Source organism: Brachionichthys hirsutus, chromosome 20 (genome assembly GCF_040956055.1).
Source record: "Brachionichthys hirsutus isolate HB-005 chromosome 20, CSIRO-AGI_Bhir_v1, whole genome shotgun sequence".
Taxonomy (NCBI): Eukaryota; Metazoa; Chordata; class Actinopteri; order Lophiiformes; family Brachionichthyidae; genus Brachionichthys; species Brachionichthys hirsutus.
Window position 1 is genome coordinate 7,920,896 of NC_090916.1, and position 21,711 is coordinate 7,942,606.

A 21,711-nucleotide genomic window follows, 5' to 3' on the forward strand; every position below is an offset into this window, starting at 1 on the left:
AAGGAATGCTATGATATAAATCCTGCGCTGACTTGTGATGAATTTCAGCCACAAATGATGACACGGCACATTCTGTTCTTCATCCACATTGTGTCGCTATTTAAAAAAGATGCAATAAAAAAACAGGGCCCCTCAGTGTTGGTCTCTATTTCATTCCTCACTAACTGTAACATAAATGCAATGAAGAATTCATCCTACAGTCTCATCTCATTTCACAGAATGCATTCACGTTTGTGCCTGGACATACACACTTTTTGTATGTAAAAAAAAACCCAAAAACATTGAAGTATTAAAATGTCTCAAAACAAATCAAACTATCATTTTATATATAGAACATCCCATGAAGTGTTTGCAGTAATATTTTATGCGTGAAAGCCCAACTACTAATAATCCACTGTAGCCAATAAAGGAATAAAATCGTCGCAGCATCTGTTCCGATGACTCGACAATAATTTCAAGTTTCCCGTGTGAAAATCATCATCGCAGCTTTTCTTCATCTTCTTCGGAAGCTTCCATGCTTAATATCTGACCTGGCTCTCAATGCCACTGAGATTGTTACATGAAAGCATGAATGAGTGAATATGAAACCCACTCAGGAGTCTCAGCTACGTAAACGCTCGGAATAGAAGCGGCTCGGTGGCGTTGCTCTCTGAGGTACGCTGCAGCACATGACTACAAATGGAATAGTTCACGCCGTCGATGTGCGGGGGGGTATTTACATTCTTCTTGCACTGATAGTGCTCCAGCAGGGGGGGGGGTGTATGGACTGGATGGGCGACGAATAAGGCGCCTGAGCTCTTGCTGCAGTTTGTGGCTGCTGCAAACCTGCTTGACTCCACTTCCCTAAAAGGAAAACACTGGAGCCAATCAGAGCTCAGAACCGCTGTTCCTCGCCGCCTGCACAGGACGTCCCAGGGATCTGTCGTCTGCTGGAGGTCCGGGTTCCCTCCCGCCTCTCAGCTGTCTGGCATGTGTTTGTTCGCCTTCCCTCGTCCTCCTGTGGGGGGGGGGGGGGGGGGGCACCGTCAAATAGTCGCGAGCCGGTTTCCTCAGACGGCTCCTTGACCAGATTGAGATCTTAGATGATTCCGATCGCCCCCCCCCCCCAGCGTGACCTGCTTGAGCTGTGTCATCTTAGCCCTGAAGAGCAGCTCCCCTCAGCCCGAGTGTAAGAAAGATGCTGCTGTGTAGGAATTCAAACTCATCAGTCCTCATGTCTTACAAATAAAACCCAATGAAACAAGCAGGTTGACCCCGACAACAATCTGAAATCTGGATTTAATTCAAATGTGAATCTTAGCGCACCAAAGCCACACTGAAATGAAATGAAATAAAACAACAACCACAACAAAATGTGTATTTTTCTCTCCTAAAGATGATTCTACTCCTTGCCTTTCATTTCTAAGGCCACATCCCTGACACAGGATCCACTTTAACAAACCATCCTGCCAACCAGCACTTAATTTGGGCTTGTGTGCACTCCTGAGCCCGCCCACCGGCCCCCCAGCCTCAGGATGCTGGGACATATTTAAGGACCCCCGTCCCACCATCGCCCTTTGTCCCAGTGGAAACTCCAGCCTTGTGATTACAACTTGGTGAGTCCCTTCACACGCTTCTTGAATTTTTTTCAGCTGTTAGTTTTTGCGGATCAGGGGGGGGACGAAAGGACACCGCTTCTGTCCCGACACGGCTAAAAGACACATGTATGTCCGCGTCTGTCTCTGTGATGAGCGCTGATGATGACTTGTTGCACAGGAGAACGGGAAGGAACAGAGAGACGGAATAGGAGAATAAGGAAAGATAGTTTAGGCTTCACTGAGAGGAGTCGCAGACAGGAAGTTGTAAGACCGATGAGACGTACATTAAAACGTTGGCGAAAAGATCAATTCAAATGTGAGTGAATTCCAAGCAGAGCCACGGAGGGTGAAAATCTGCTGCTAAAAAGTCACAAGGATTTTAGTTCAAATTATGATATTGATCATTTTGAGGATTGATTAAAACATTTCTACAAAGAAGAAGAAGGGACGCGTGTTTGGTTTTCAGCAGAATTTTTCCACTGAAGCTGATTTCCATGGAATGCCAGAGCAGCCGTGCACGCTAAACTGACAGCTGTCGGTTTGAAGCCCGGAGCCCATGTGAAGGACGGGACCCCAGAGCCGGGACGTATCCGAGCGCCTGGTCCTGCCCCAAAGCAAGCGGCCTAGCATGTGGTGACAGCCGGGGTGAGACACAGGCGTCTGGTGTCACCTGCTAAAAGACACACCGCCTCAGCTGTTAACTGGCTCTGGCTTAACAACGGGACCCAGATAGGGGGAGGGGGGGGGGGGGGCAGGACAGGGCCCCCGAGGCTGAAAATAGAACTGCGGGAGCGCGTGGCGGGGTCGAGACGTGTCCTCTTTGGGCTTTTCGGACAGCCTTGGGACTCAGAGGGGAGATTAGCGCCTTCATAGGTGTCTTCGTCCTCCCAAAAGTGGCACGATTGTTTCTCAGAACGGCGTCGTTTATTCCGAGTAGACATTACTGGATGACATTACTGTCCTGAATCTCTGACAGAAAACCCAGCCAGGAAAAGCCCAAACATGTGTGACGACGACGAGACCACCGCCCTCGTGTGCGACAACGGCTCTGGCCTGGTGAAGGCTGGCTTCGCCGGTGACGATGCCCCCCGCGCCGTCTTCCCGTCCATTGTTGGACGCCCCCGTCACCAGGTACGAAAACCGCCACATGGTGAAATTGTCTCTACAGGAATCAGCTTTCTGTCCTTTTTTTTCTTTGCAAAGACCCTGAGGCGTGTTTGTTTTCTCCTCAGGGTGTGATGGTGGGCATGGGTCAGAAGGACAGCTACGTGGGGGACGAGGCCCAGAGCAAGAGGGGCATCCTGACTCTGAAGTACCCCATCGAGCACGGCATCATCACCAACTGGGACGACATGGAGAAGGTGAGATTCTAAGACACGATGGAAAAACAGAAATGCGTCTCTGAAGCCGGCCCCTAACGCTCCGCACCCGTCGCTGCTGTCGCAGATCTGGCACCACACGTTCTACAACGAGCTCCGTGTGGCCCCGGAGGAGCACCCCACCCTGTTGACGGAGGCCCCCCTCAACCCCAAAGCCAACAGAGAGAAGATGACCCAGATCATGTTTGAGACCTTCAACGTCCCGGCCATGTACGTGGCTATCCAGGCTGTGCTGTCCCTCTACGCCTCCGGCCGTACCACCGGTGAGTCTCTGCCGGATTGAAAAATGCCTTCGCCGCGCATCATCGCGGGTTGACGGCGATACGACGCTGCCGTTCGTTCTGACCAGGCATCGTGCTGGATTCCGGTGACGGCGTGACCCACAACGTGCCCATCTACGAGGGCTACGCTCTGCCCCACGCCATCATGCGCCTGGACTTGGCTGGCCGTGATCTGACGGACTACTTGATGAAGATCCTGACAGAGCGTGGCTACTCCTTCGTCACCACCGGTAAGAAGCAACCCCGACGGCGTCATGGTTTCACGGTAGAAGTCAAAACTGGATGATCCGTTGGGAAAACAAAGGTATTACCGTAGGCGGTCGCCATGGCAACAGATGCAAGTTGGATAAATAACAACAGCGAAAATTGCCTGTAGGTCTTACATCTATCAAAGACTCGGCGTCTAACCTCTGACCTCTTCTCCTGCCAGCCGAGCGGGAGATCGTGCGCGACATCAAGGAGAAGCTGTGCTACGTCGCCCTGGACTTCGAGAACGAGATGGCCACCGCCGCCTCCTCCTCCTCCCTGGAGAAGAGCTACGAGTTGCCCGATGGCCAAGTCATCACCATCGGCAACGAGCGCTTCCGTTGCCCCGAGACCCTGTTCCAGCCCTCCTTCATCGGTGAGTCCTGGCAGCGGATCTGACCCTTCGGATTCGTCAGTGCTTTGAAACGACTATAAACGTTGGACACATGGACTGATCCCCCCCCCCTCCCCCCCTCACCTGTCCAGGTATGGAGTCTGCCGGCATCCACGAGACCGCATACAACAGCATCATGAAGTGCGACATCGACATCCGTAAGGACCTGTATGCTAACAACGTGCTCTCCGGCGGCACCACGATGTACCCTGGGATCGCTGACCGCATGCAGAAGGAGATCACCGCCCTGGCCCCCAGCACCATGAAGATCAAGGTGAGACCTCAGGGGGACGACGCAGAGCGTATACGGTAAAACTGTTCTCGCCACCAACACGCGCCTCCTTCCCTGCCTCCCCGCAGATCATCGCCCCCCCTGAGAGGAAGTACTCCGTCTGGATCGGCGGCTCCATCTTGGCCTCCTTGTCCACCTTCCAGCAGATGTGGATCAGCAAGCAGGAGTACGATGAGGCGGGCCCTTCCATCGTCCACAGGAAGTGCTTCTAAATCTCCACGCGCGCACACACACACGCACACACACACACACACACACAAAGAGAAAGCCGAGAAAGCAGCTTCACCAGCGCTCCTTCCAAACCTGTATTTCTAATGTGCCTTTTGTTGTATATACATGAATTGTTTTAATAAAAAAAGAGTTGCTTTTTACCAATGATGATGAGTGTTGGTTTCTCACTGACAGTGTGTACATAACTAGAAAACAACCATGACGTCATCCGATGACATCAAAAGGGCCAAAGACACAAGAGACTAATTTAAGTAGAAGTACCTTCGGAAGTAAAAGTACACAATCATCTCCCACCGTCCCCGTGCGACCTGAACACAACACGTGACGTCACGTCCGCCACACAGGTGACACCAATCAGCGTAATGAGGCCGCCCTCCTTCGCTCGCCTGTGAAGTTAAACCCGAGTCGTCGTCGCCCGGCGCGGCTCCTCCAGCCATGAAGGTGACCGACGGCAGCGTGATCCGGTTCCACCTGCACGTCCTCCACGGGATCACCGTGAGGAGCTCCGAGAAGAGGCGGGAGAGACTCTTCATCTGCGGGACGAAGACCTTCGGGGTTCCTCTGGAGAACGTCCCCAGGCGGTACATGCCGGAGTTCGGGCTGGTTCCGTGGTGCGTGAGGGCCGCGGGGGCGGCCTTTGATGTTTCTCAGCAGTCTAGAGATTAATTCTGGTTTTTATTTTATTTTATTTCACCTTTACGTCTCCCAGCTTTCTGGTGGATGCCTGCTCATTTCTGCTGGAGCGAGCTGCGACTGTCGGCCTGTTCAGAAAGCCAGGCTCCCTTCCCCGCATCAGGACCCTCAGGGTAAGACCTCGCTCGGGAGCAACGGCGCCACCTGGTGGAGCGAGAAAGAACTGGCGGGACAGAGCCTTTCAAATGCAACAAAGGTGTGTGTGGTGATTATCTTAACGTTCTGGTAAATAAAACTACCCCCCCCCCCCATCTGCTCCAGACTAAGCTGAACGGTGGAGAGGGATGTCTGTCCACGGCCTCTCCCTACGACGTGGCGACGCTCATCAAGCAGTTCTGCAGGGAGCTTCCAGAACCTTTGCTGCCCTCCGAGCTCCACATGGCTCTGCTCAAGGCCCAGAGGCTGCCCAGCCTGGAGGACAGGACCTCAGCCCTCCAGCTGCTGTCCTGTCTGGTGCCTGCAAGGAACGCCTCCTGTCTGCATTACTTGTTCGACTTCCTCTCCAAAGTATCCCGGAGGTTCGATTCGTCTCCGGATGTGGTTCCTTTGCTTTCGCTTCGCTCGCGGGATGTTGTTCTTGAAACGCGCCGTTTGTCTTTCCTTCTCTTCCCTCTTGGATCTGGCAGGTGTGCCGAGAACTTGATGCCCACCTCCAACATCGCCGTCGTCTTTGCTCCTTGTCTTTTACCGCCTCCCAACAAGGCGGAGATGTCTGAAGGGCGGCTGGAGCTCCGAGTTCTGGTCCTGCGGGCCTTCATCGAAAACCCTCACCTGTTCGGTGCGACGGGCTGACCGCCGAATTGGGTGCTGTGTCTTTTATTTAAGCATTTTACTGACATCTACTGATTTATATTTGCCAAAGGTGTGATTCCTAGAGCCGTCATGGACAGTACGGAGTTCCTGATGAACTTCCGTCTCGCGAAGAATGAAAAATGGCACCAGAAACGAAGACACAGCTTCAAAGGTGATTTATTTTGTGTGAATTTTGGTAATGTGACATAAAACGTTATAGATGGATCTTGATGGCATTTTCAGGGAATGACCCGTTTCTTATCTGGAGACCTTCAATGCACTCATAAATTTACTTTCCTCAAATGCATAAAGTAACGAGGCCCACAACGATGGTGCCTCAGATTCAAGAGAGGTCAAAGGTCATGCCGAAAGTCTGTGAGCCGGCGCGTGGATCCACTGCAGGAACTGGAAAGACCCTGAGGAGAAGCCTCGGCCTGGAGGCTTTCCCCAGCGTCCTGCTGTTCCGGACCTGCTTGCCCTACGCAGGTGAGCACATCGGGTTCAAAGGAATGTTTCTTTGTACAAAATGTAATTATATTTAAACTGCTGACAGACGAAGGTGTCAAAGCCGAGACGGCTTCGTCGGACGGTCCCAGACATGCTGTCAAAGAGGCGTTCAGGAGCCCACAGGAGAGGCTGAGAGGGTGAGTTTAGGACCAGCGGAGGATGGGGGGGGGGGGGGGTCAAAGAAAGGCTGAACGGTGGAAAATTATGTACTGCAGCAAAATTTCATGCTGATGTGCAAAAGCAACCAATTCAAGAAATGTGCATCACTTCCTGTTTTTCACTTCCAGAGGTCTACGATTGGGTCGTTGGTCCAGACTCGGCGGCGGTGAACGCAGCTCGCCTGCTTCCACTGGTGACGGGAAACGGCAGCGCACGCCTTGGAGGAGGAGTACATCGCTGTAAAGCGGCGCTTTCAGCTCGTATTCTCTAATTGACCTGTTTTTAGTGGTTTAAGTTATGTCACTCCATTTTAATTTCCTATTTGTCCTGATTTTTTAGTGTATTTATTTCATGTGTGAATAAAGCCGTTTCCTCGTCTTTTAAATTCTCTTCCCCAGATATTCCCTTCCTTCTGTTCTTCCTCTCTTTTCCAAATTTGCTCCCATGCCTCTGGAACCATGAAAGTAATTTACACAGGAGATGAACATAGTGATGATGAGGCCCGTCTTAAATAATTGGTAAGGTGTGGGCAGGGAGGCTTCTGGGGAAGCAGCTGCTTGTGAACCGTGAAATGAGGCGGATTCTGTCCTGCAAGGTTGTGTAACGAACAGCTCCCCGGTGACGATGGAAAGTACGAGTTCCCTTCAAAATAAAACTGAAGCAAAAAACGTCACACCTTCAGACAATTGTTCGAGAACGGCGGGAAAGCAATGACGTGAATATTTGCACTGAATCTATTTGAACTAGAACGAACGAACCAAAAAAGCATTTACGCGAGAGACTCGTTTGAGGCTCATTTCTCGTCGCGTTGATGAAGAAAGCTTTTATTTTGGTAACAGGAAATATGCATGTTATTGTGGCCGGTGGAACAGATCTGGCGCGTTCGGGCAGGTGTGAACGTCAGCGCTGAAATGGTAAGAAAAATGGAGCAAAAGTCCCTCTTTGGCTAATTGTGATGATTTCTATAATATTACCACATATTTAAACTATTATAATAAAAATGTTTTGTCCCTTATAATAGACACCGAGATCATTTAGATCGGCCTGAGCGCTATTGACGCACAAGGCTTTATTCCAATTACGTGTATTATAGTATTAATTCTAACCGATGACGGAAACAAACGTCGCATGAAGTCTTGTTTTATTCTCTAGTCTCTTTGCGCGTCGTGCGCCGTTGCGCCGTGCGTCGTTATTCCTCTGCTGCGTTCTGCAGGTGACCGACATGGCTTCAGCTGCGCGGCTGTCGTTGCTCGGCTTCCTCCTGTGCCTGCAGCTCCACGGGGCTCCAGCCCGCAGCCCCCGCACGGCCGACCAGGTGTCTGAGGCCGACATCCAGCGGCTCCTGCACGGCGTCATGGAGCAGCTGGGCATCGCCCGTCCGCGGGTGGAGTATCCGGCCCATCAGGCCACCAACGTTGTCGGGCCGCAGAGCATCCAGGGTATGAGTGTACAGAGACAAGCAGCTATTCTCATATGATGTAATCTGTTATACATTTCAGTTTGACGTTTAATTTATAGACTTGTATCATAAACATGGTTCATTTCATTGGGAAATATATATTTTTCAATTGCAAAATGTTAAAGTAATAAAATATTTTACTGTCATACACGGCCCAATAGGACACCTTAAAATGTTTTGGTTGTTCTAACAGTTCAAAAGTATTCAGTTTTCTATCACGCAGAAAGAAAAGATCTAGAACGTTCTGTCCTCCTTCCTTCCATCATGCAGGAGACCAGAGCTTCCTTTAAATATGTTTTAACCTGTTTTTAAATGTGTAAATGTTCTTTTTTTTTTCGTAAATGGCACAAAAGCTTTTTCTTGTTGTTGCTGTTGTTGTGTTGATGGCCGTGTTCCTTTTTCTCCACAAGGCGGTGCTCACGAGGGGCTGCAGCACCTCGGCCCCTTCGGCAACATCCCCAACATTGTGGCCGAGCTGACCGGCGACAATGTTCCCAAAGACTTCAGCGATGACCACGGGTACCCGGACCCTCCGAACCCCTGTCCTCTCGGAAAGAACGGTAGAAGCTCGTGTTCTAAGCAGATCCTTTACCAACCTGCTGTCCCAGAATGCAAAGCAGGAATGATGCTGCCTCAAACCGATTATCCCTCTGTTGTTTCATCATATATATATATATATATATTGCACTTGAACTGGCAGCCGCATTAACCACGCACTTTGATTTTACCGCAAGCATAAAGAAGTGCAATTCTTCTTCTCCACCTTCGCAGCAGCAGACGGCTGTTTGGAAAACGCTCCGGACACAGCCGAGTTCAGCAGGGAGTTCCAGAAACACCAGCACCTCTTTGACCCGGAGCACGACTACGCTGCCTTGGCGAAGTGGGTGAGTGCAAAGTAGGACTGGAACTAATTAGTCGTTTTATCACCGATCAATCAAGTGGTGAAAAGTGCTTCCTCCGATCCCTCAGGACTTCAAATGGCTCGTTTTGCCCGGAAAAACACTCGAACCGCAAAGAGAAAAGCACCAAATCCTCATCGAGATAGATAGAAACGTGAGATTCTCCAAGCAGGCGGCCGCAGCTATCGCTTCTCTTACTGGAAAATGCACAAAAAATAAAATGAAGACTTTTACTCGTTGCAAGATCAAAGAAAATTCGCTCCTCTGTTGAGCCAGACTGAAAAGTCTTTCAGGTCATTTGTTGACTGTAATTTCACATGATTCCAGCGTCTGACAACGTTTTTTCTTCTTCTTGCATTTCTTCTCAGAACAAGGAGCTTTTGTACCAGAAACTGAAGGGAGGGCCGAAAAGAAGAAAAAGGGTATAATGAAGTCTTTTCCTGCTTCCTTTATAATATCATGCCACATCAACAGCACCAAACTGTGCGTCTAAAGGGAGCTGTGTTACCCCTAAACGCTCCGATTTCAATTTGAAGTGTTATTTTGTGTAACTAAAATCTGGATTTTTTTTTTGTGAGGAAATAAAACATTTTAGATTTCATTCCCTTTGCTATTTGAAGCATTTATGTACGTGTTCTTTTATTTTTAGAGTCTCAACCCATATCTAATGGGCCAGAAGCTGGACAACGTGGTCGCCAAAAAATCCGTGCCCCACTTCCCTGAGGAAGAGGAGGAGGAAGCATCAACTGTCTCTGCTGCCAACAAACCCCCAGTTTAAACTTTGCCCCCCTGAACCTGATGGTAATATCAATGTGCACTCAGGTAAACGTTTTTAACGTGTCCTATTTAAGCATTTTGGCTCTCAAATAAGAGAATTGTGATTTCTTTTTTTTTGCAGTCACTGTAAAATAAGAGCATTTCTATTGTTCTAATTGAAATTATGAGGATTAATATTAATCGTTATTAATTAATTAATGTAGGCAGAACTGTGCTCTCAATTTTTAGCATTTTTAATCGAAGCCTCTGATCAGTCATCCCATTTTTAAACCACGCAGAATGGTGACACCCAAAGCTTCAATCATTTAATTCAAAATGCTCAAACAGAAGGAGCTAAAAACATTTACTGGACGTGCGCGGTGTGTCTAACAGCGGGGTGTTCTCCAGACTGTAATTTAGATGGATGCTGAAATCAGAACGTTATTGTCACTCCTGACTTCACAGGTGAACATGCTATGAACTTTCCTTTTTTTCGTGTGTCTTGATATAAGATGATCACCTTTGTGTTTTGAAGAAAACATTCATAGTAATTATATATTACGCTGTTAAATGCTTCACTGTGCCGTGGCGTCTACTTGTGGCAGAAACAAGACTCTGCAGGCGGTATCGAATTCATCTTTGTCATGTTTATGTTCCTTAAACTCAAATAAACGTTTTATCTGCATTGGCGATGTTTGGACTTGGATCTGTTCCCCCCCCCCCCCCCCCCACCCCTGAGAAATCAGGGATTTGTGGGCGTGTTCTACTCAAACCCTGTCCTGAAAACACTCTGGGAAAGCCCTCGGTGCGTCTTTTGGTCGAGTAACTCCAGATGTGGCAGAACCCAAGAGAGGAACAGACGCTCTAAACTGTCTGGCTGGACGACGTTTTCTTCTGAGGACAAAACAAAAAGGTAAATCAAAGTAGACTGCTGACTTTGTTGAATTGCTAATTGCAATTAAAAGCTGTGCACATCTGGCTGTTTTGGCGCGTAAAAGTCTCTGCTTAAAATCCGTCCACTAAATGGAGCACAATTCTGTCCATCCAAAAAAAAAGAATTGACTCTTTCTTTGTCTTTCTCAGCTTCAGCGATGAAGACAACATCTGCCCTGATCTCCACAGCAGTTTTGGCGCTGCTGCTCGGCCCGCAGAGCAGAACGCGTGCCGACACGTTTCGAGGCGCGTTCCCGCATCCCATCAAGAACAATATTCACCAATCGGATCGATGCACCCAACCGGCCGTCGGCGGGCTCGCGTCCCGCCGGGCCGGCCCTGTGACCTCCGCCGACGAGGTGCTGGAGTCCAGTCAGGAGGCGCTGCACGTCACCGAGGGCCGGTACCTGCGGCTGGACTGGTGCAAGACGCAGCCGCTCAAGCAGAGCATCCGCGAGCAGGGCTGCCTGAGCCGCGTCATCGTCAACCGGTTTTGCTACGGCCAGTGCAACTCCTTCTACATCCCGAGACACAACTACCGGGACGGGGACGTCTTCCAGTCGTGCTCTGCCTGCAGGCCCAAAGCCTTCAGCACGGTCACCTACACCCTCTTCTGTCCGGGCCAGACGCCCAGCACGCGGAAGAAGCGCATCCAGCGCGTGAAGCAGTGCCGCTGCGCAACGATAGATACGGATTAGACTCGAGCCAAAGACGCCCAGGTCCAACGTGTCCTCTGCCGTGAGAGGACAGGTGCGAAAAGTAAAGACAGGAGGACAAAAGTGGGACGTTTAAGGGCCTATCTGAACCTATTTTTTTTATCATCTTATAAAAGGAACAGTTTGATAAAGTCAAAGCCTGCATGTTTCAGCCTTGAACGCTTCATATGTCACGTTTTATCAGACACTCATGGGAGTGTGTGAGGACTCAAAGGACTGGGATTGGACTGGTTGTGTTGTTTCCACTGTGTGGGATTTGAAGCTGAAGGCATTCATGATAAATATATTTTGTTTTATTTTACTTACAACCTGCACTGCTAAATGCCACTTCATATTATAATGAATATATATAATGTGTGTACTACACGAAAGATAAATAAAACCAGCTCTGAAATCGCATTTTTTTTTTTCATTTGTGGGGACGTCTTGAAAAGATTATACCTGAAGCATCTGGAATCGATGCAAAACGTTTATCCAGTACAAGAATTATATTCCATGCACTCCGGGAACATTTGAGAGCAGGAGACAGAAAGGTGAAATATTAACATGTGATGCACAGCAGGGAAATAAAGGTTCGATGCCACGTCCAGTCTGATCCAGTTTAGTGAGGGTGCAGCATTCTAATTCCTCCTCAGTCTCTTAAGATGAAGACGTGTCGGCTTCTTTTTGACGCAGTCGCTCTTTCTGTGTGTGTGTGTGGGGGGGGAGAAGAGAACTTCCTGTTACTTAAACCACAAAGCAGCAAATCGGGGGGGCATTTCTCACCAGGCTGTTGGGTTGGAGCTTTCTGGTCTCCACCTTCTTCTCTGTGATCCTCTTCAGTGACAGTTGAGCCTCCTTTAACCTACAAAAAAAATAAAAATAAAAGCCTACATGTATTTCCTGCTTTTCTAGTATCCTTCTAGTTTAGAATAAATAAATAATAACATTCCTGCATTTTGCAACCAGTGTCCAATACGGGATCTATTCATGTTACAGGGCTGCGGGATACCTCGCTTTGGAAATGTTCTTGTTCTCCTTCTTCCACCTGACCTTGAAGTCAGCGCAAAACTCAAACCACAGCATGAAGATGTACCCGGCGGCCTCTTCTTTCTGCCCCACCTGGGGCTTTACTCCAAAGTACACAGACAAGTCCTGAAAACTAAAGACAGGAGGAATTAATAAGGCGAGAATTGACTTGCAAACATCTTCGGTCTTCGGTGTTGCTCATGCTTGCAGTGAAACAGGATAAATCAAATTTGCAGGGCGTTTATTGTGTCGCTCATTTGTAGATAAACACAGATAACAACTAAATAATAATAATGATGATGACTAGTTTTCCAACCTTTTCTGCACAGTCATCAACTGACAGGAGGCGTCTGCGTGTTCTTTACACGCTGCAGAGAAACAGACGTGGAAGCCGCTTAGCTGCATCTAGATTTTAGTTTCAACAGTCATATCGAATGAAACACGCACACACACACACACACACACACACACACACACGCCCCACAAACTTCTATTAGCCGTGCCTCACCACTGAAGACAAAAGTCTCCATCTTGTCCTTGAACGGCTGCAGGTGTTCCTCAGGAGAATCCGAGCAGACCTTCTGCACGTCTTTCTCACACCCTGCAAAAAACAGGAAAAGGTGAACCTTTAGAAAATCATGAGTAAGATGTAATAAAAGAAAAGGTAAAGTGCCGGGGAAGAAAGGACAGCCGGTCGTTGTGATGGCGGTATTAATGTAAAACGTCGTGGATGTTGTTTACACCTTTTTTTTGTTGCTCTTTCTAAGGCTCGATTCTTTCGTTATGAAAGGACAAGGTAGGGAAAGTATTTATTTTTGAACATTACATTTCCTATCTCGGGATCCTACACTTCTCCTCCTGCATGCTCACGGCCCTGATAACGCGTCCCTTTAACCCCCCCCCCTGTGCCGCATCCTCTTCAGATGTTACTCGCTGAGATGTGCCCGTTGATGGCGACGGCACGCTCCCTCACTCTCCCTTCCTGTGCCAGTCTGGGGCTCCACACGGTTCTGCTGCATCCAATCAGTGGATCAGAGGAGCCGGTCTGAGGACGCAGTCATAATAGAGGCTGCAGAGGGAGCCGAGCCCCCGGGCCCCCCGCCCCCCAGGAGCCCCCTGACGCTCGATCAACATCTCTCAGATAAGATTACAAAAGAATACTGTTTTCATTCAGGATTTCTGTAAACTGTGGGGGCGGGTATCTCGTTCTGCACGGCGTTCCTTCTTCTGTTTGCTTATTTTATCCTGAAGAGGGTCACTGTCCAAACAGGAGGCCGATGGAGAGCGGTGGTTTAATCGTGTGTGTGTGTGTGTGTGTGTGTGTGATGACACAGCCTGGACCGAAGCGGCGACCCGGCTTCAGAAGAAGGGCTCGATGCTTTCAAATTAAAAAATATATATTTATAAAACTTCAATTTCGAATCTCCAGATTTCAAACTTCTCTGCGGCAGAATGTTCCATTTGGATGGACAATGCATCTGCTAGAGTTGCAATGATGCAGCTTGTATTTTTGTTTTTTTACTTTTAGCAGAATGAAATCATCTTGTTTTAATTTAGAGCTTTTTTTTAATGCATTAAAATCCATTAAAACAAGCCAGATTTAAACATGTAACATTTGAAAGTGATCAGAATGCTTTGTGTGTTTTTTGTTTGCTTCTGCTTTCATGTCAAATCCATTTTTTTGGTAGATTGTCTGCAGATCGATTCGTAGAAAGTCTAAAGGCAGCGAAAAACCCACATGAAAAACCCCCTTTGAATCTCATCCAGAGCACATTTGGACGTGGTTTGAAGCGTCCTTCAAAGCGGTGCGCTTCAGTCGGGACCGTCTGGCCACTAAGAACCCGATTCCAAAGTGTCTTTTGTGTCACGTGCAAAGTAACACACACACACGCACACACACACACACGGATAATGTGAATCCAGAATGCCAGGCGTGCAGCAGAGTAGCTAAGTAACGCCTGCCTAGTTATTCCAGCTAATTCCACAAAGTCTATTTAAGTCGGCACAGACGTGGATGACCTAAGAGAAACTGCGGTTGCCCCCGCCGGCAAACACAGCGATGAGGGCGGTCCAAACAGGCCGAACAAAAAGAACCAGCGCCCCAGGTTGCACGGGTGTTTAGGCAGACGGGCCGATAAGATAACGCTGTGCTGAGAGGTAAAGAAAGCTATCTGTGGCTGGAATCTGGGGGGGGCTGGAGGGCCACGCTGGAGACCAGGTGATATTCGGGGGGGATCGGTGCATCATCCCGTGCAGATACAGGCGGTCTGGAGATTACGCAAGTGGGTCGAGCTGCGTGCACAAAGGCACGACAATGGGAGCTCTGATGGGCGGGAGGATTAGGAGCTGGGTCTGCAAGGCGCCAGGCCAGTATCAGCGGCGAGACTCCCGCTCGTCTGAATACACGCACACGTCTGAGGCAAAACGATGCCAGACCGGCCCGAGGTTGGGTCTGTGGGAAGCGCTGAAAATCAGAGTGATTGAGTTACACAGGCTGGCTGAGGTTCGCCAAACAAAAGCGCACAACAAAATGACCACAAGGAGACTCGTCCAGTCGACACGGACGCCTGAGCGAGAGAGAGACAGAGAGAGAGAGAGAGAGAGAGGCTGGTGTGGACATTTCAGAGAGGAGCTGGAACGGGTGGAGGTCGCGGCGGCGGCGGCGGCCTCGCCTACTTGTCAGATCCCGTCCGAGCTGCTTCAGGTCTCTGGCGAGGTCGTCGAACTTGACCCGCGTGGCGAGGAAGACGTCCTGGGGTTCGGGAAGCGGGAACGTGCTCTTTTCTGTGCCGGCGTTCTGGTGGAGTGGTGAAATATCCCTGTTCGATCAGGGACTGAGGAAAGACTTGACGAGAAAGCAATTGAAACGTTTGCCCGAGCTTCAGGCTCAATCCCAGACGTGGCCGCGCCCTACCTGATCCACATGATGCAGGTAGTAGGACACCACGTAGTCCACCAGGCTGATGCCATTGTCCTGAGACAGGAGACGAGAAGCTTCGTTCACTAGCGGAATGTCCGGTGTGGATATCCTTTTACCCTCCGGTTAGCCTTTCAGGCTGCATAACTGTGATTCTGGCACGTTAAATCGAAACAAAGGTCTCACCCTGCTCTTCACATCCTTCAGTTTCGGCAGGATCTCCAGACCGAAGCCGTCGGCCTGACCTCTGACCCTGCTGCCGCCGTTCATGCGGTTCCCCAGAGCCAGAACCAGCCCCACCACCGTCCTCACGCCGTCACCCCCCATCAGACCCTAAAAATAAAAATAATAAAAAAAACACAATCAATGACTGTCATCATAAATGTGTTACGATACCTGGTGACCTTCTTCCTACCTCGCAGACACCGGAGACCGTGTTGATCTTGCTTCGGATGGACGCGATCCCATCTTTGAACGTCGATCGGAAGATGATGCAGCGGGCTCGGCCGGCGAAGTCTGGGATCTGAGCCAGCTCAAACAGGAACCTGGAGGCAAAGAGGACAAGGTGACGGCGCCGTCCATCCCTCTGAGAAGCGGCGGCGGAGGTTAAACGGGCTCAGCGGGCCTGATGCTGACTGTTCAGGTTTGTCCAGCAGTTTAACGTCTTCTTCCTCTGACGCCTCATGGTGCTTCCTGATTCGCTGCAGTTCCTCCGGCTGCGCTCTCTGCCAATGAAATAGTAGAAAAAAAATATCGGTTGGCAAATGCAGCAAAGCAGCAGCAGCAGCAGCAGCGGCGTCTGCTTTGATACCTACATTTTCATACAGAGCTTCGATGGCCTCCAAATCCACCGAAGAGAGGTCGAGTGTCAGGATAGCTGGGAAATGTAGGCAAGCGTGGAAGGAACACGATTCAAGGGAAACTCTAATAACAGGCTGGGATTTTCTGGATTTTGCAAAAGTTACATAAATCAGAGTAACTTTATAAAAAATAATGTTTGATAGGGAATAAACGCTGAGTCGTGGGTTCCTGCGACTCACCTCGTTGTATGCTCTTCATTTCCAGGTGAAGACTTGATATGAGGATGCCCACGGCCTGAGAGCGCTTCCCCTCCAACAGCTTAATGGTCTGCAACACACACACACACACACCCATACAAACCGTTACCATGACTACCTCACCATTAGAAACCATTAGTGATTCATTCGCTTTTGGTGAGAAGGATGGAGGAAAACAAACAATGGCCACATCGTGCCGCTCGTAATGCAAACACACACAGGAATAAAGGAGTTAACGCACACATCGGATTGAAAGGCTGAAATGACTGATCTTATTTCCTTCTCGCTAATCAATATGTTTCAGGTAAATGTAGTAAAAAAAAAAGCTTATTTTAAACTCATGATTATGTCTCTGTCTGGATTTACTCTGTATATTCTACTGAAACATCAATGATATCGCCCCCTCTAGTGGACAAACAACACATTGCAATTAATGCTGATTTAGTCGCTGACCTTCCTGGCCTTGGTTTTCTTCTCATACGCTTCTGACAGAGGCCTTTTCTTGGTCTGTGCGCTGTTTTTGGCGAAGAGTTCCTCAAACTCGCCGGTATTAATGATGTTTGTTTCCTCCAGAACGTTCCAAAGTGTGTTGCTGCCGCTGGAGAGACACTCGTTTGCTATTTAATTATGCTGCGTTATGAGAAATGTGTTTAATCCTCGATTAAACTTTACCCCAAATACAAAATGATCGTCCTGAGGAACCTACTTGCTCTCCTGGATCTGGATCCGGGTCCAGTACAGAGGCTTCATGGGTCGGGACGGCTCCACCACTGGTTTCCTGGGAGCTTTATCAACCATGAAACCCTCAACTGGAGGAGGAGGAGGAGGAGGAGGAGGGGGAGGTGGTGGTGGAGCAAAGCCTGGTGTGGAGAGAGGAGGTGGGGGTGGCGGAGGTGGAGGGACGTTTGAGTGTGGCATGCTGTTTAGGGGAGCCGGCAGTCTTGGCGGAGGAGAAGGAGGAGCAGCATCTGGCTGTTCGGATAGATGTGGAGGAGTAAGATCATGCGAGGAGGAGGGGGAGGGGGAGGAGGAGGAGGAGGACACAGCTTCATCCCTCTGCCCGCTCAGGTTGAAGCTGATGGAAGCCAGATCCAGCTTTTTGGAGGCGCCTTTCTGGGTTCTCTCTGTGACTTCAGGAGTCTTGAGAAACGTCTCGCGGTCCGTCTGGATGCAGACGGTGCGGAAGGATTTGTGTATAAAGTTGTCTCCCGCTGATACGGCGACATCTTTGAGGTCTCCATGGCGACGGACTCCAGCCTGGGACATCTGGGCCTGCAGCCCGGCCGGAGCGATCTCCGCCTCGAGCCTGGAGAGCTCCCGAACGAAATCCTCCTGAAAACAGCAGCGATACCTTTCAGCCAAAGCCCCGCCCTCACGCACGTTTTTTTTTTAGCCGGGATTGTTAGCATTTGGGCAGCGCAGCACCTCCTTCCTGCTGACCTGCAGCTTCTCCAGCTCCTCTTTGCATTCCCTCTTCAGCTGCAGAAGAGCAGCCTGGTGCTCTGACGGGAAACAGAGACGCAGCGTTTACAGCAGCTCGCTGGATTAGACGGGCGATGTGAGGAAAGAGAGGAGTGAAGGTCACACCTGCTTCCGTGTACTTCAGCCCGACCCGTTCCTCCCCGAGTGGCGGCCAGACAGCCTGCAAACGGTCGGGCGCCCTTTCTTCTCCCTCTCCTGGGGGGGCTCCCTCCGACTGCGAGGGAAATCAAGAAGACAAAAGCGTTACGATCACATTAATCACGAAAGAGAACATCTTTATCGCAGGATAGACGGAGGATGGAAGCTCCACGTCGTTTTCGAACATCAACGTCCTACTTGGTAATCTGCTGAGTCGCTCTTCTCTGGCGTCTGATTGGAGGCTCGCTCAAAAAGCGTCCTCGGTGCGTCTTTGTCTGCTCTGGTCCTCCTCCTCACGGTCTCCGGGTCGACCTCCTCCGCTGGCTCCTTCTTCAGAGGCTTCGGTGTGAAAAAAGCCTTGAAGGCATCGAATGCGGCTTCTGCGCCGGATACAGAAGGTTCCATCGGCCCGGACAAAACCTCCTTGGTTTCATGTTCTTTCCTCTTTACTCCTGTGTCCTGCTGTCCCCCGGCCTCCGTCTCCTCCGTCTCCTCCATCTCCTCCTCCTCTGTCTCGTCGTCTCTCTTTTCCCAGCTGAGGAAGTGGGAGATCTGCTCCAGGAAGCTCCCCCGGCCCTTGTCTCCTGGAGACCCGGGTTTGAACGTGGACACGGTGTCGCGCTCGGGCCCGGCCACCCCCTTCCTCAGGACCCTCAGCCCGCTGAACAGGGCCGGGAGCTGGATCTGCTTGTCCGTGGGGGGTCGCGGGGAGAAGGTGGCTCTGGTGACGGCGGATCCCGGTGGAGGATTAGCGGCTACGGCTGCAGATGTCGCGACGTCCCTCAGCGGTGTGTCTGGATGGTCGGCGCCATCCTTTGTGCCCCTCCCCTCCTCTTCATCGTCATTTTTCCAACCTGCTGAATCGCCCTGACGATGAACTTTGTCACAGAGCTTGTCAGACGGGATAGTCTCGCCTTCGCGATGGGGCAACACGATGCACGATAAAGAGTCTCTCCTGTCCTCCGGGACGTCTCCACAACTCTTCTCCCCATTTCTCTTTGCATTGAAGTTCAGATCAAAGCATCCTCGCGTTATCTCCTCATTCTGATCCTCCGAGAAGGACCTGAAGAATTTCAGGACGGCCTTTTGCGTCTCCATTCGCTACGAGTCGGACTCGCTCAGAAAGGTGTGGTGCCCCCCCCCCCCCCCTCACTATCAGCCAAAATGACAGACTGACCAAAATGCACCTGCAGAATCAGGAGTCGTGGAACAGCCAAGTTCTCGCTCCACGTCTCCAACAGCGAATCAGCTCACGGTCATTAAAGCAGATCCAAGTTCTCGCTCCTGCGTCCGGGTTCCTCCTCCTCCTCCTCCTCCTCACTCAGGTTCCTCCGCACCGTCACTGGAGCCAGAGGGCGACACCCAGATAGATCCGTGATGGTCACACCTGCTTCCGTGTAAATAAAGGTAAATAAGAACTGCCAGGGATCACTACTCGAACAATTTGGCTTGTAAATCCACACAGTGGCGAGTGTGTGGATCTTAAATCATCATGAGACGCAGTCTCTACAGCGAGGAGGTCTGTCACCCCCGACCCCCACACACTCACGCACACACACACAAATTACTGCATAACACACAGCTAATCAGAGCACATTTGTGGGTCTAACCCCCACCGACACTGCAATCAGCTCCCTTGTAGTATGTTGTGTGTTGTGTGCTGTGTGTTGTGCGTTGTGTGTAGTGTGTAGTGTGTAGTGTGTAGTGTGTAGTGTGTTGTGTGCTGTGTGCTGTGTGCTGTGTGTTGTGAGTTGTGTGTTGTGCGTTGTGAGTTGTGCGTAGTGTGTAGTGGGTTGTGCGTTGTGTGTTGTGCGTTGTGCGTTGTGTGTTGTGCGTTGTGAGTTGTGCGTTCTCCGGCTGTAGTCGTGCTCTTCTCTGGTCTCACCCTTGTTTGCTTGGCTGCAGCCGGCCGGTGACAGATCAGAGATCATGTTTTTACTGCACGCCGTCGTGTTGTGTAATTTACCTTTCCCTGACAGCGATGGAATTGTTTCCCAGCTGGGTTGTGTGAGTGTGTGTGCGGGGGGGGGGGGGGGGGGGGGGTTAGGGCTAACCCCCAGGGCAGGTAAATCACATCTGCCCTGCTGCCACCCGCTCACGATGAGGTCTATTGAGGACAGATGGGGGGGCCACACTGGGCTAATAAGGGCTAATCTCACCCCTGGGGGGTGTCCGTCAGGCCCCACAGTGTAGATGAAGTTCACCTGACCAACAGATGTCAGCAATGTCTTTGTAGGGTCTGTCGGGCGTTCAGACGGACGTTGATAATCCGCTGTAAAGTTAAAACCAGTGTGTTTTAACATGATTTTCAAGTCTAACTCATTTTAATTTAATTTCAGTCTGAATAGACTGGTTTGACTGGTTAGTGAATAAATATCAGGCTGGTGCCTGTTTTACTAAATCAAGATGCATCCATCACCTGCGGGAGCTGCAGCATCACCCCCGCCGCGGGTGCGTGCCCTCCTCCCCCGGTGCGCCTGGGAGGAGAGGATGGCCGGGGTGAGGAGGAGGAGGAGGGGGAGAAAGGGGAGATGGATTGGAAAGGGGGGGGGGCTCGGTCGGGATGCCCTATATGGCTGTGGACAAGCTCCACGCTAATATCGGCTCGGGAGGCAGAGCATCGCGTTTCCGCCGGCAGTCAGCGGCGGCTCCCCGAGTCTGAGGCTCCTTCGCAGGCATGGCTGAGGGAGAAGGAGAAGATGAGATCCAGTTCTTGAGAACTGTAAGTAAAGAGCAACTCACCGGAGCCGGTTCGGTTTGGGTCGGACGGTGCGTTAATTAAGCCACCGATCCAACTTGGATCATTGCGCGGAAGTTTTGCGGGAGGGGGGGGGGGGTCATTTCGGGCCTCGCTCGCGCATGAGCGATTTTCATTGGAAGTTGCCGCAGGTTTTGCGCGCTGCGCCTCGCAGCCACGACGCACCTGTCGGCGGGGACTCTCTGTGGTGGGGGGGGGGGGGGGGGGGGGGGGGGCGCTCTGTGCGCGCACGGCAGGAATGACACTTGACAGGCTGTGTCCATCTGATCGAACACGCCCCCCCCCCCCCTCTTATTCCCTTCATTCCTGATCTCTCATCCTCGCGTTGTGCACAAACATTACACCTCTTCTAACCCGCCCATTGCTTTTTTTTGTGCTTAACTTTGCATAATCGCATTCTCCACCTTGTGTTATTTATTTTTTATTTTTGGAGTGGGGGCGGGGGAGGAAGGGGGACAGTTTCAATGAGTTGTGCCCCCCCCCCCCCCTCTGCAATGGCTATTTTAGATATGATATGACAGCTATGGTGGTGTTTGCGTTCTCCCCGCGCCTGCAGGTGAACCTTTGTGTGTCTCAGGTGTTGCATGGAGAGCGATGCTGGATGAGGACGTCCACACCTGCGTCCCAGTGACGTTTATAGTTTTTTTTTTACTCACATTGAGCAAATGCAATTGATCTCTCTGTATGTCCACTTTTAACACATGTCCTCACATTCCATAGTCTGTGTTTCATGTGCGCGTATTGGTCTTGCTCAACTGAGAAAACGCCGCAATGAAAAAGCAGGAGGGGAGGCAGTACCTCTGCCTCACTGAAGGGGGCGTGTGTGAGCACACAGGCTCGTTCTGCTGTTGTTCTTCTTCACGTATCAGAGACAAAAAGTATTGTGGGTAATATGCTGGTAGAGAAGGTCAAGTATGCTGCGACAGTCCATTTGTGTATATATATATTTATTTTGTACCCTTGACTGCTAAATGGAAGATTATATATATATATATAAGTTAATAAACTTTATAGAGAAATAAATAAAAGAAGTTAA

At 50.3% G+C, this 21,711-nt stretch overlaps 5 protein-coding genes across 5 annotated transcripts in view; 4 read left to right on the forward strand and 1 right to left on the reverse strand.

Annotated features, from left to right (window-relative positions):
* The first annotated feature begins 1,564 nt into the window (after positions 1 to 1,564).
* actc1a (actin alpha cardiac muscle 1a) lies at positions 1,565 to 4,547 on the forward strand. The gene is made up of 8 exons (XM_068754021.1): positions 1,565 to 1,595; positions 2,554 to 2,708; positions 2,810 to 2,938; positions 3,024 to 3,219; positions 3,306 to 3,467; positions 3,668 to 3,859; positions 3,970 to 4,151; positions 4,238 to 4,547. The coding sequence occupies exons 2-8, from the start codon at positions 2,580 to 2,582 to the stop codon at positions 4,379 to 4,381; spliced, it is 1,134 nt and encodes a 377-aa protein (XP_068610122.1). The 5' UTR covers positions 1,565 to 1,595; positions 2,554 to 2,579; the 3' UTR covers positions 4,382 to 4,547.
* Positions 4,548 to 7,770: 3,223 nt separating this feature from the next.
* Positions 7,771 to 10,285, forward strand: scg5 (secretogranin V). Its single transcript, XM_068754023.1, has 5 exons — positions 7,771 to 7,990; positions 8,421 to 8,570; positions 8,782 to 8,894; positions 9,278 to 9,331; positions 9,559 to 10,285. The coding sequence occupies exons 1-5, from the start codon at positions 7,774 to 7,776 to the stop codon at positions 9,685 to 9,687; spliced, it is 663 nt and encodes a 220-aa protein (XP_068610124.1). The 5' UTR covers positions 7,771 to 7,773; the 3' UTR covers positions 9,688 to 10,285.
* A 471-nt stretch (positions 10,286 to 10,756) lies between these two features.
* Positions 10,757 to 11,296, forward strand: grem1a (gremlin 1a, DAN family BMP antagonist). Its single transcript, XM_068754022.1, has one exon. It carries the CDS (start codon positions 10,757 to 10,759, stop codon positions 11,294 to 11,296), a length of 540 nt encoding a protein of 179 aa, XP_068610123.1.
* Positions 11,297 to 11,922: 626 nt separating this feature from the next.
* fmn1 (formin 1) lies at positions 11,923 to 19,015 on the reverse strand. Its single transcript, XM_068754094.1, has 17 exons — positions 18,116 to 19,015; positions 17,885 to 17,993; positions 17,738 to 17,799; positions 17,004 to 17,629; positions 16,751 to 16,889; positions 16,280 to 16,367; positions 16,055 to 16,116; positions 15,876 to 15,964; positions 15,655 to 15,784; positions 15,426 to 15,572; positions 15,237 to 15,296; positions 14,999 to 15,119; positions 12,831 to 12,923; positions 12,639 to 12,690; positions 12,306 to 12,455; positions 12,080 to 12,158; positions 11,923 to 11,998 (listed from the first exon to the last, which is right to left on the reverse strand). Exons 1-17 carry the CDS (start codon positions 19,013 to 19,015, stop codon positions 11,954 to 11,956), a joined length of 2,952 nt encoding a protein of 983 aa, XP_068610195.1. The 3' UTR covers positions 11,923 to 11,953.
* A 1,463-nt stretch (positions 19,016 to 20,478) lies between these two features.
* ryr3 (ryanodine receptor 3) overlaps positions 20,479 to 21,711 on the forward strand; it is a 44,974-nt gene continuing 43,741 nt past the window's right edge. Inside the window, exon 1 of the mRNA XM_068753942.1 lies at positions 20,479 to 20,639. Coding sequence (XP_068610043.1) covers positions 20,595 to 20,639 — 45 coding nt within the window. The 5' untranslated portion in view covers positions 20,479 to 20,594. The remainder of the gene's footprint in view (positions 20,640 to 21,711) is intronic.

What these genes read in the sequence shown, in the direction of transcription:
- scg5 (XM_068754023.1), top strand. Translation starts at nt 7,774, where the DNA reads ATGGCTTCAGCTGCGCGGCTGTCGTTGCTCGGCTTCCTCCTGTGCCTG. An exon ending in CGGGCCGCAGAGCATCCAGG is followed by an intron (nt 7,991 to 8,420) that starts GTATGAGTGTAC and finishes TTTCTCCACAAG; the next exon opens with GCGGTGCTCACGAGGGGCTG. An exon ending in ACGCTGCCTTGGCGAAGTGG is followed by an intron (nt 8,895 to 9,277) that starts GTGAGTGCAAAG and finishes ATTTCTTCTCAG; the next exon opens with AACAAGGAGCTTTTGTACCA.
- grem1a (XM_068754022.1), top strand. Translation starts at nt 10,757, where the DNA reads ATGAAGACAACATCTGCCCTGATCTCCACAGCAGTTTTGGCGCTGCTG.
- fmn1 (XM_068754094.1), bottom strand. Translation starts at nt 19,015, where the DNA reads ATGGAGACGCAAAAGGCCGTCCTGAAATTCTTCAGGTCCTTCTCGGAG. An exon ending in TCGAAGCTCTGTATGAAAAT is followed by an intron (nt 15,965 to 16,054) that starts GTAGGTATCAAA and finishes TTTCATTGGCAG; the next exon opens with AGAGCGCAGCCGGAGGAACT. An exon ending in CTGCTGGACAAACCTGAACA is followed by an intron (nt 15,785 to 15,875) that starts GTCAGCATCAGG and finishes CTTTGCCTCCAG; the next exon opens with GTTCCTGTTTGAGCTGGCTC.
- actc1a (XM_068754021.1), top strand. Translation starts at nt 2,580, where the DNA reads ATGTGTGACGACGACGAGACCACCGCCCTCGTGTGCGACAACGGCTCT. An exon ending in CGCCTCCGGCCGTACCACCG is followed by an intron (nt 3,220 to 3,305) that starts GTGAGTCTCTGC and finishes CGTTCTGACCAG; the next exon opens with GCATCGTGCTGGATTCCGGT. An exon ending in GTTCCAGCCCTCCTTCATCG is followed by an intron (nt 3,860 to 3,969) that starts GTGAGTCCTGGC and finishes TCACCTGTCCAG; the next exon opens with GTATGGAGTCTGCCGGCATC.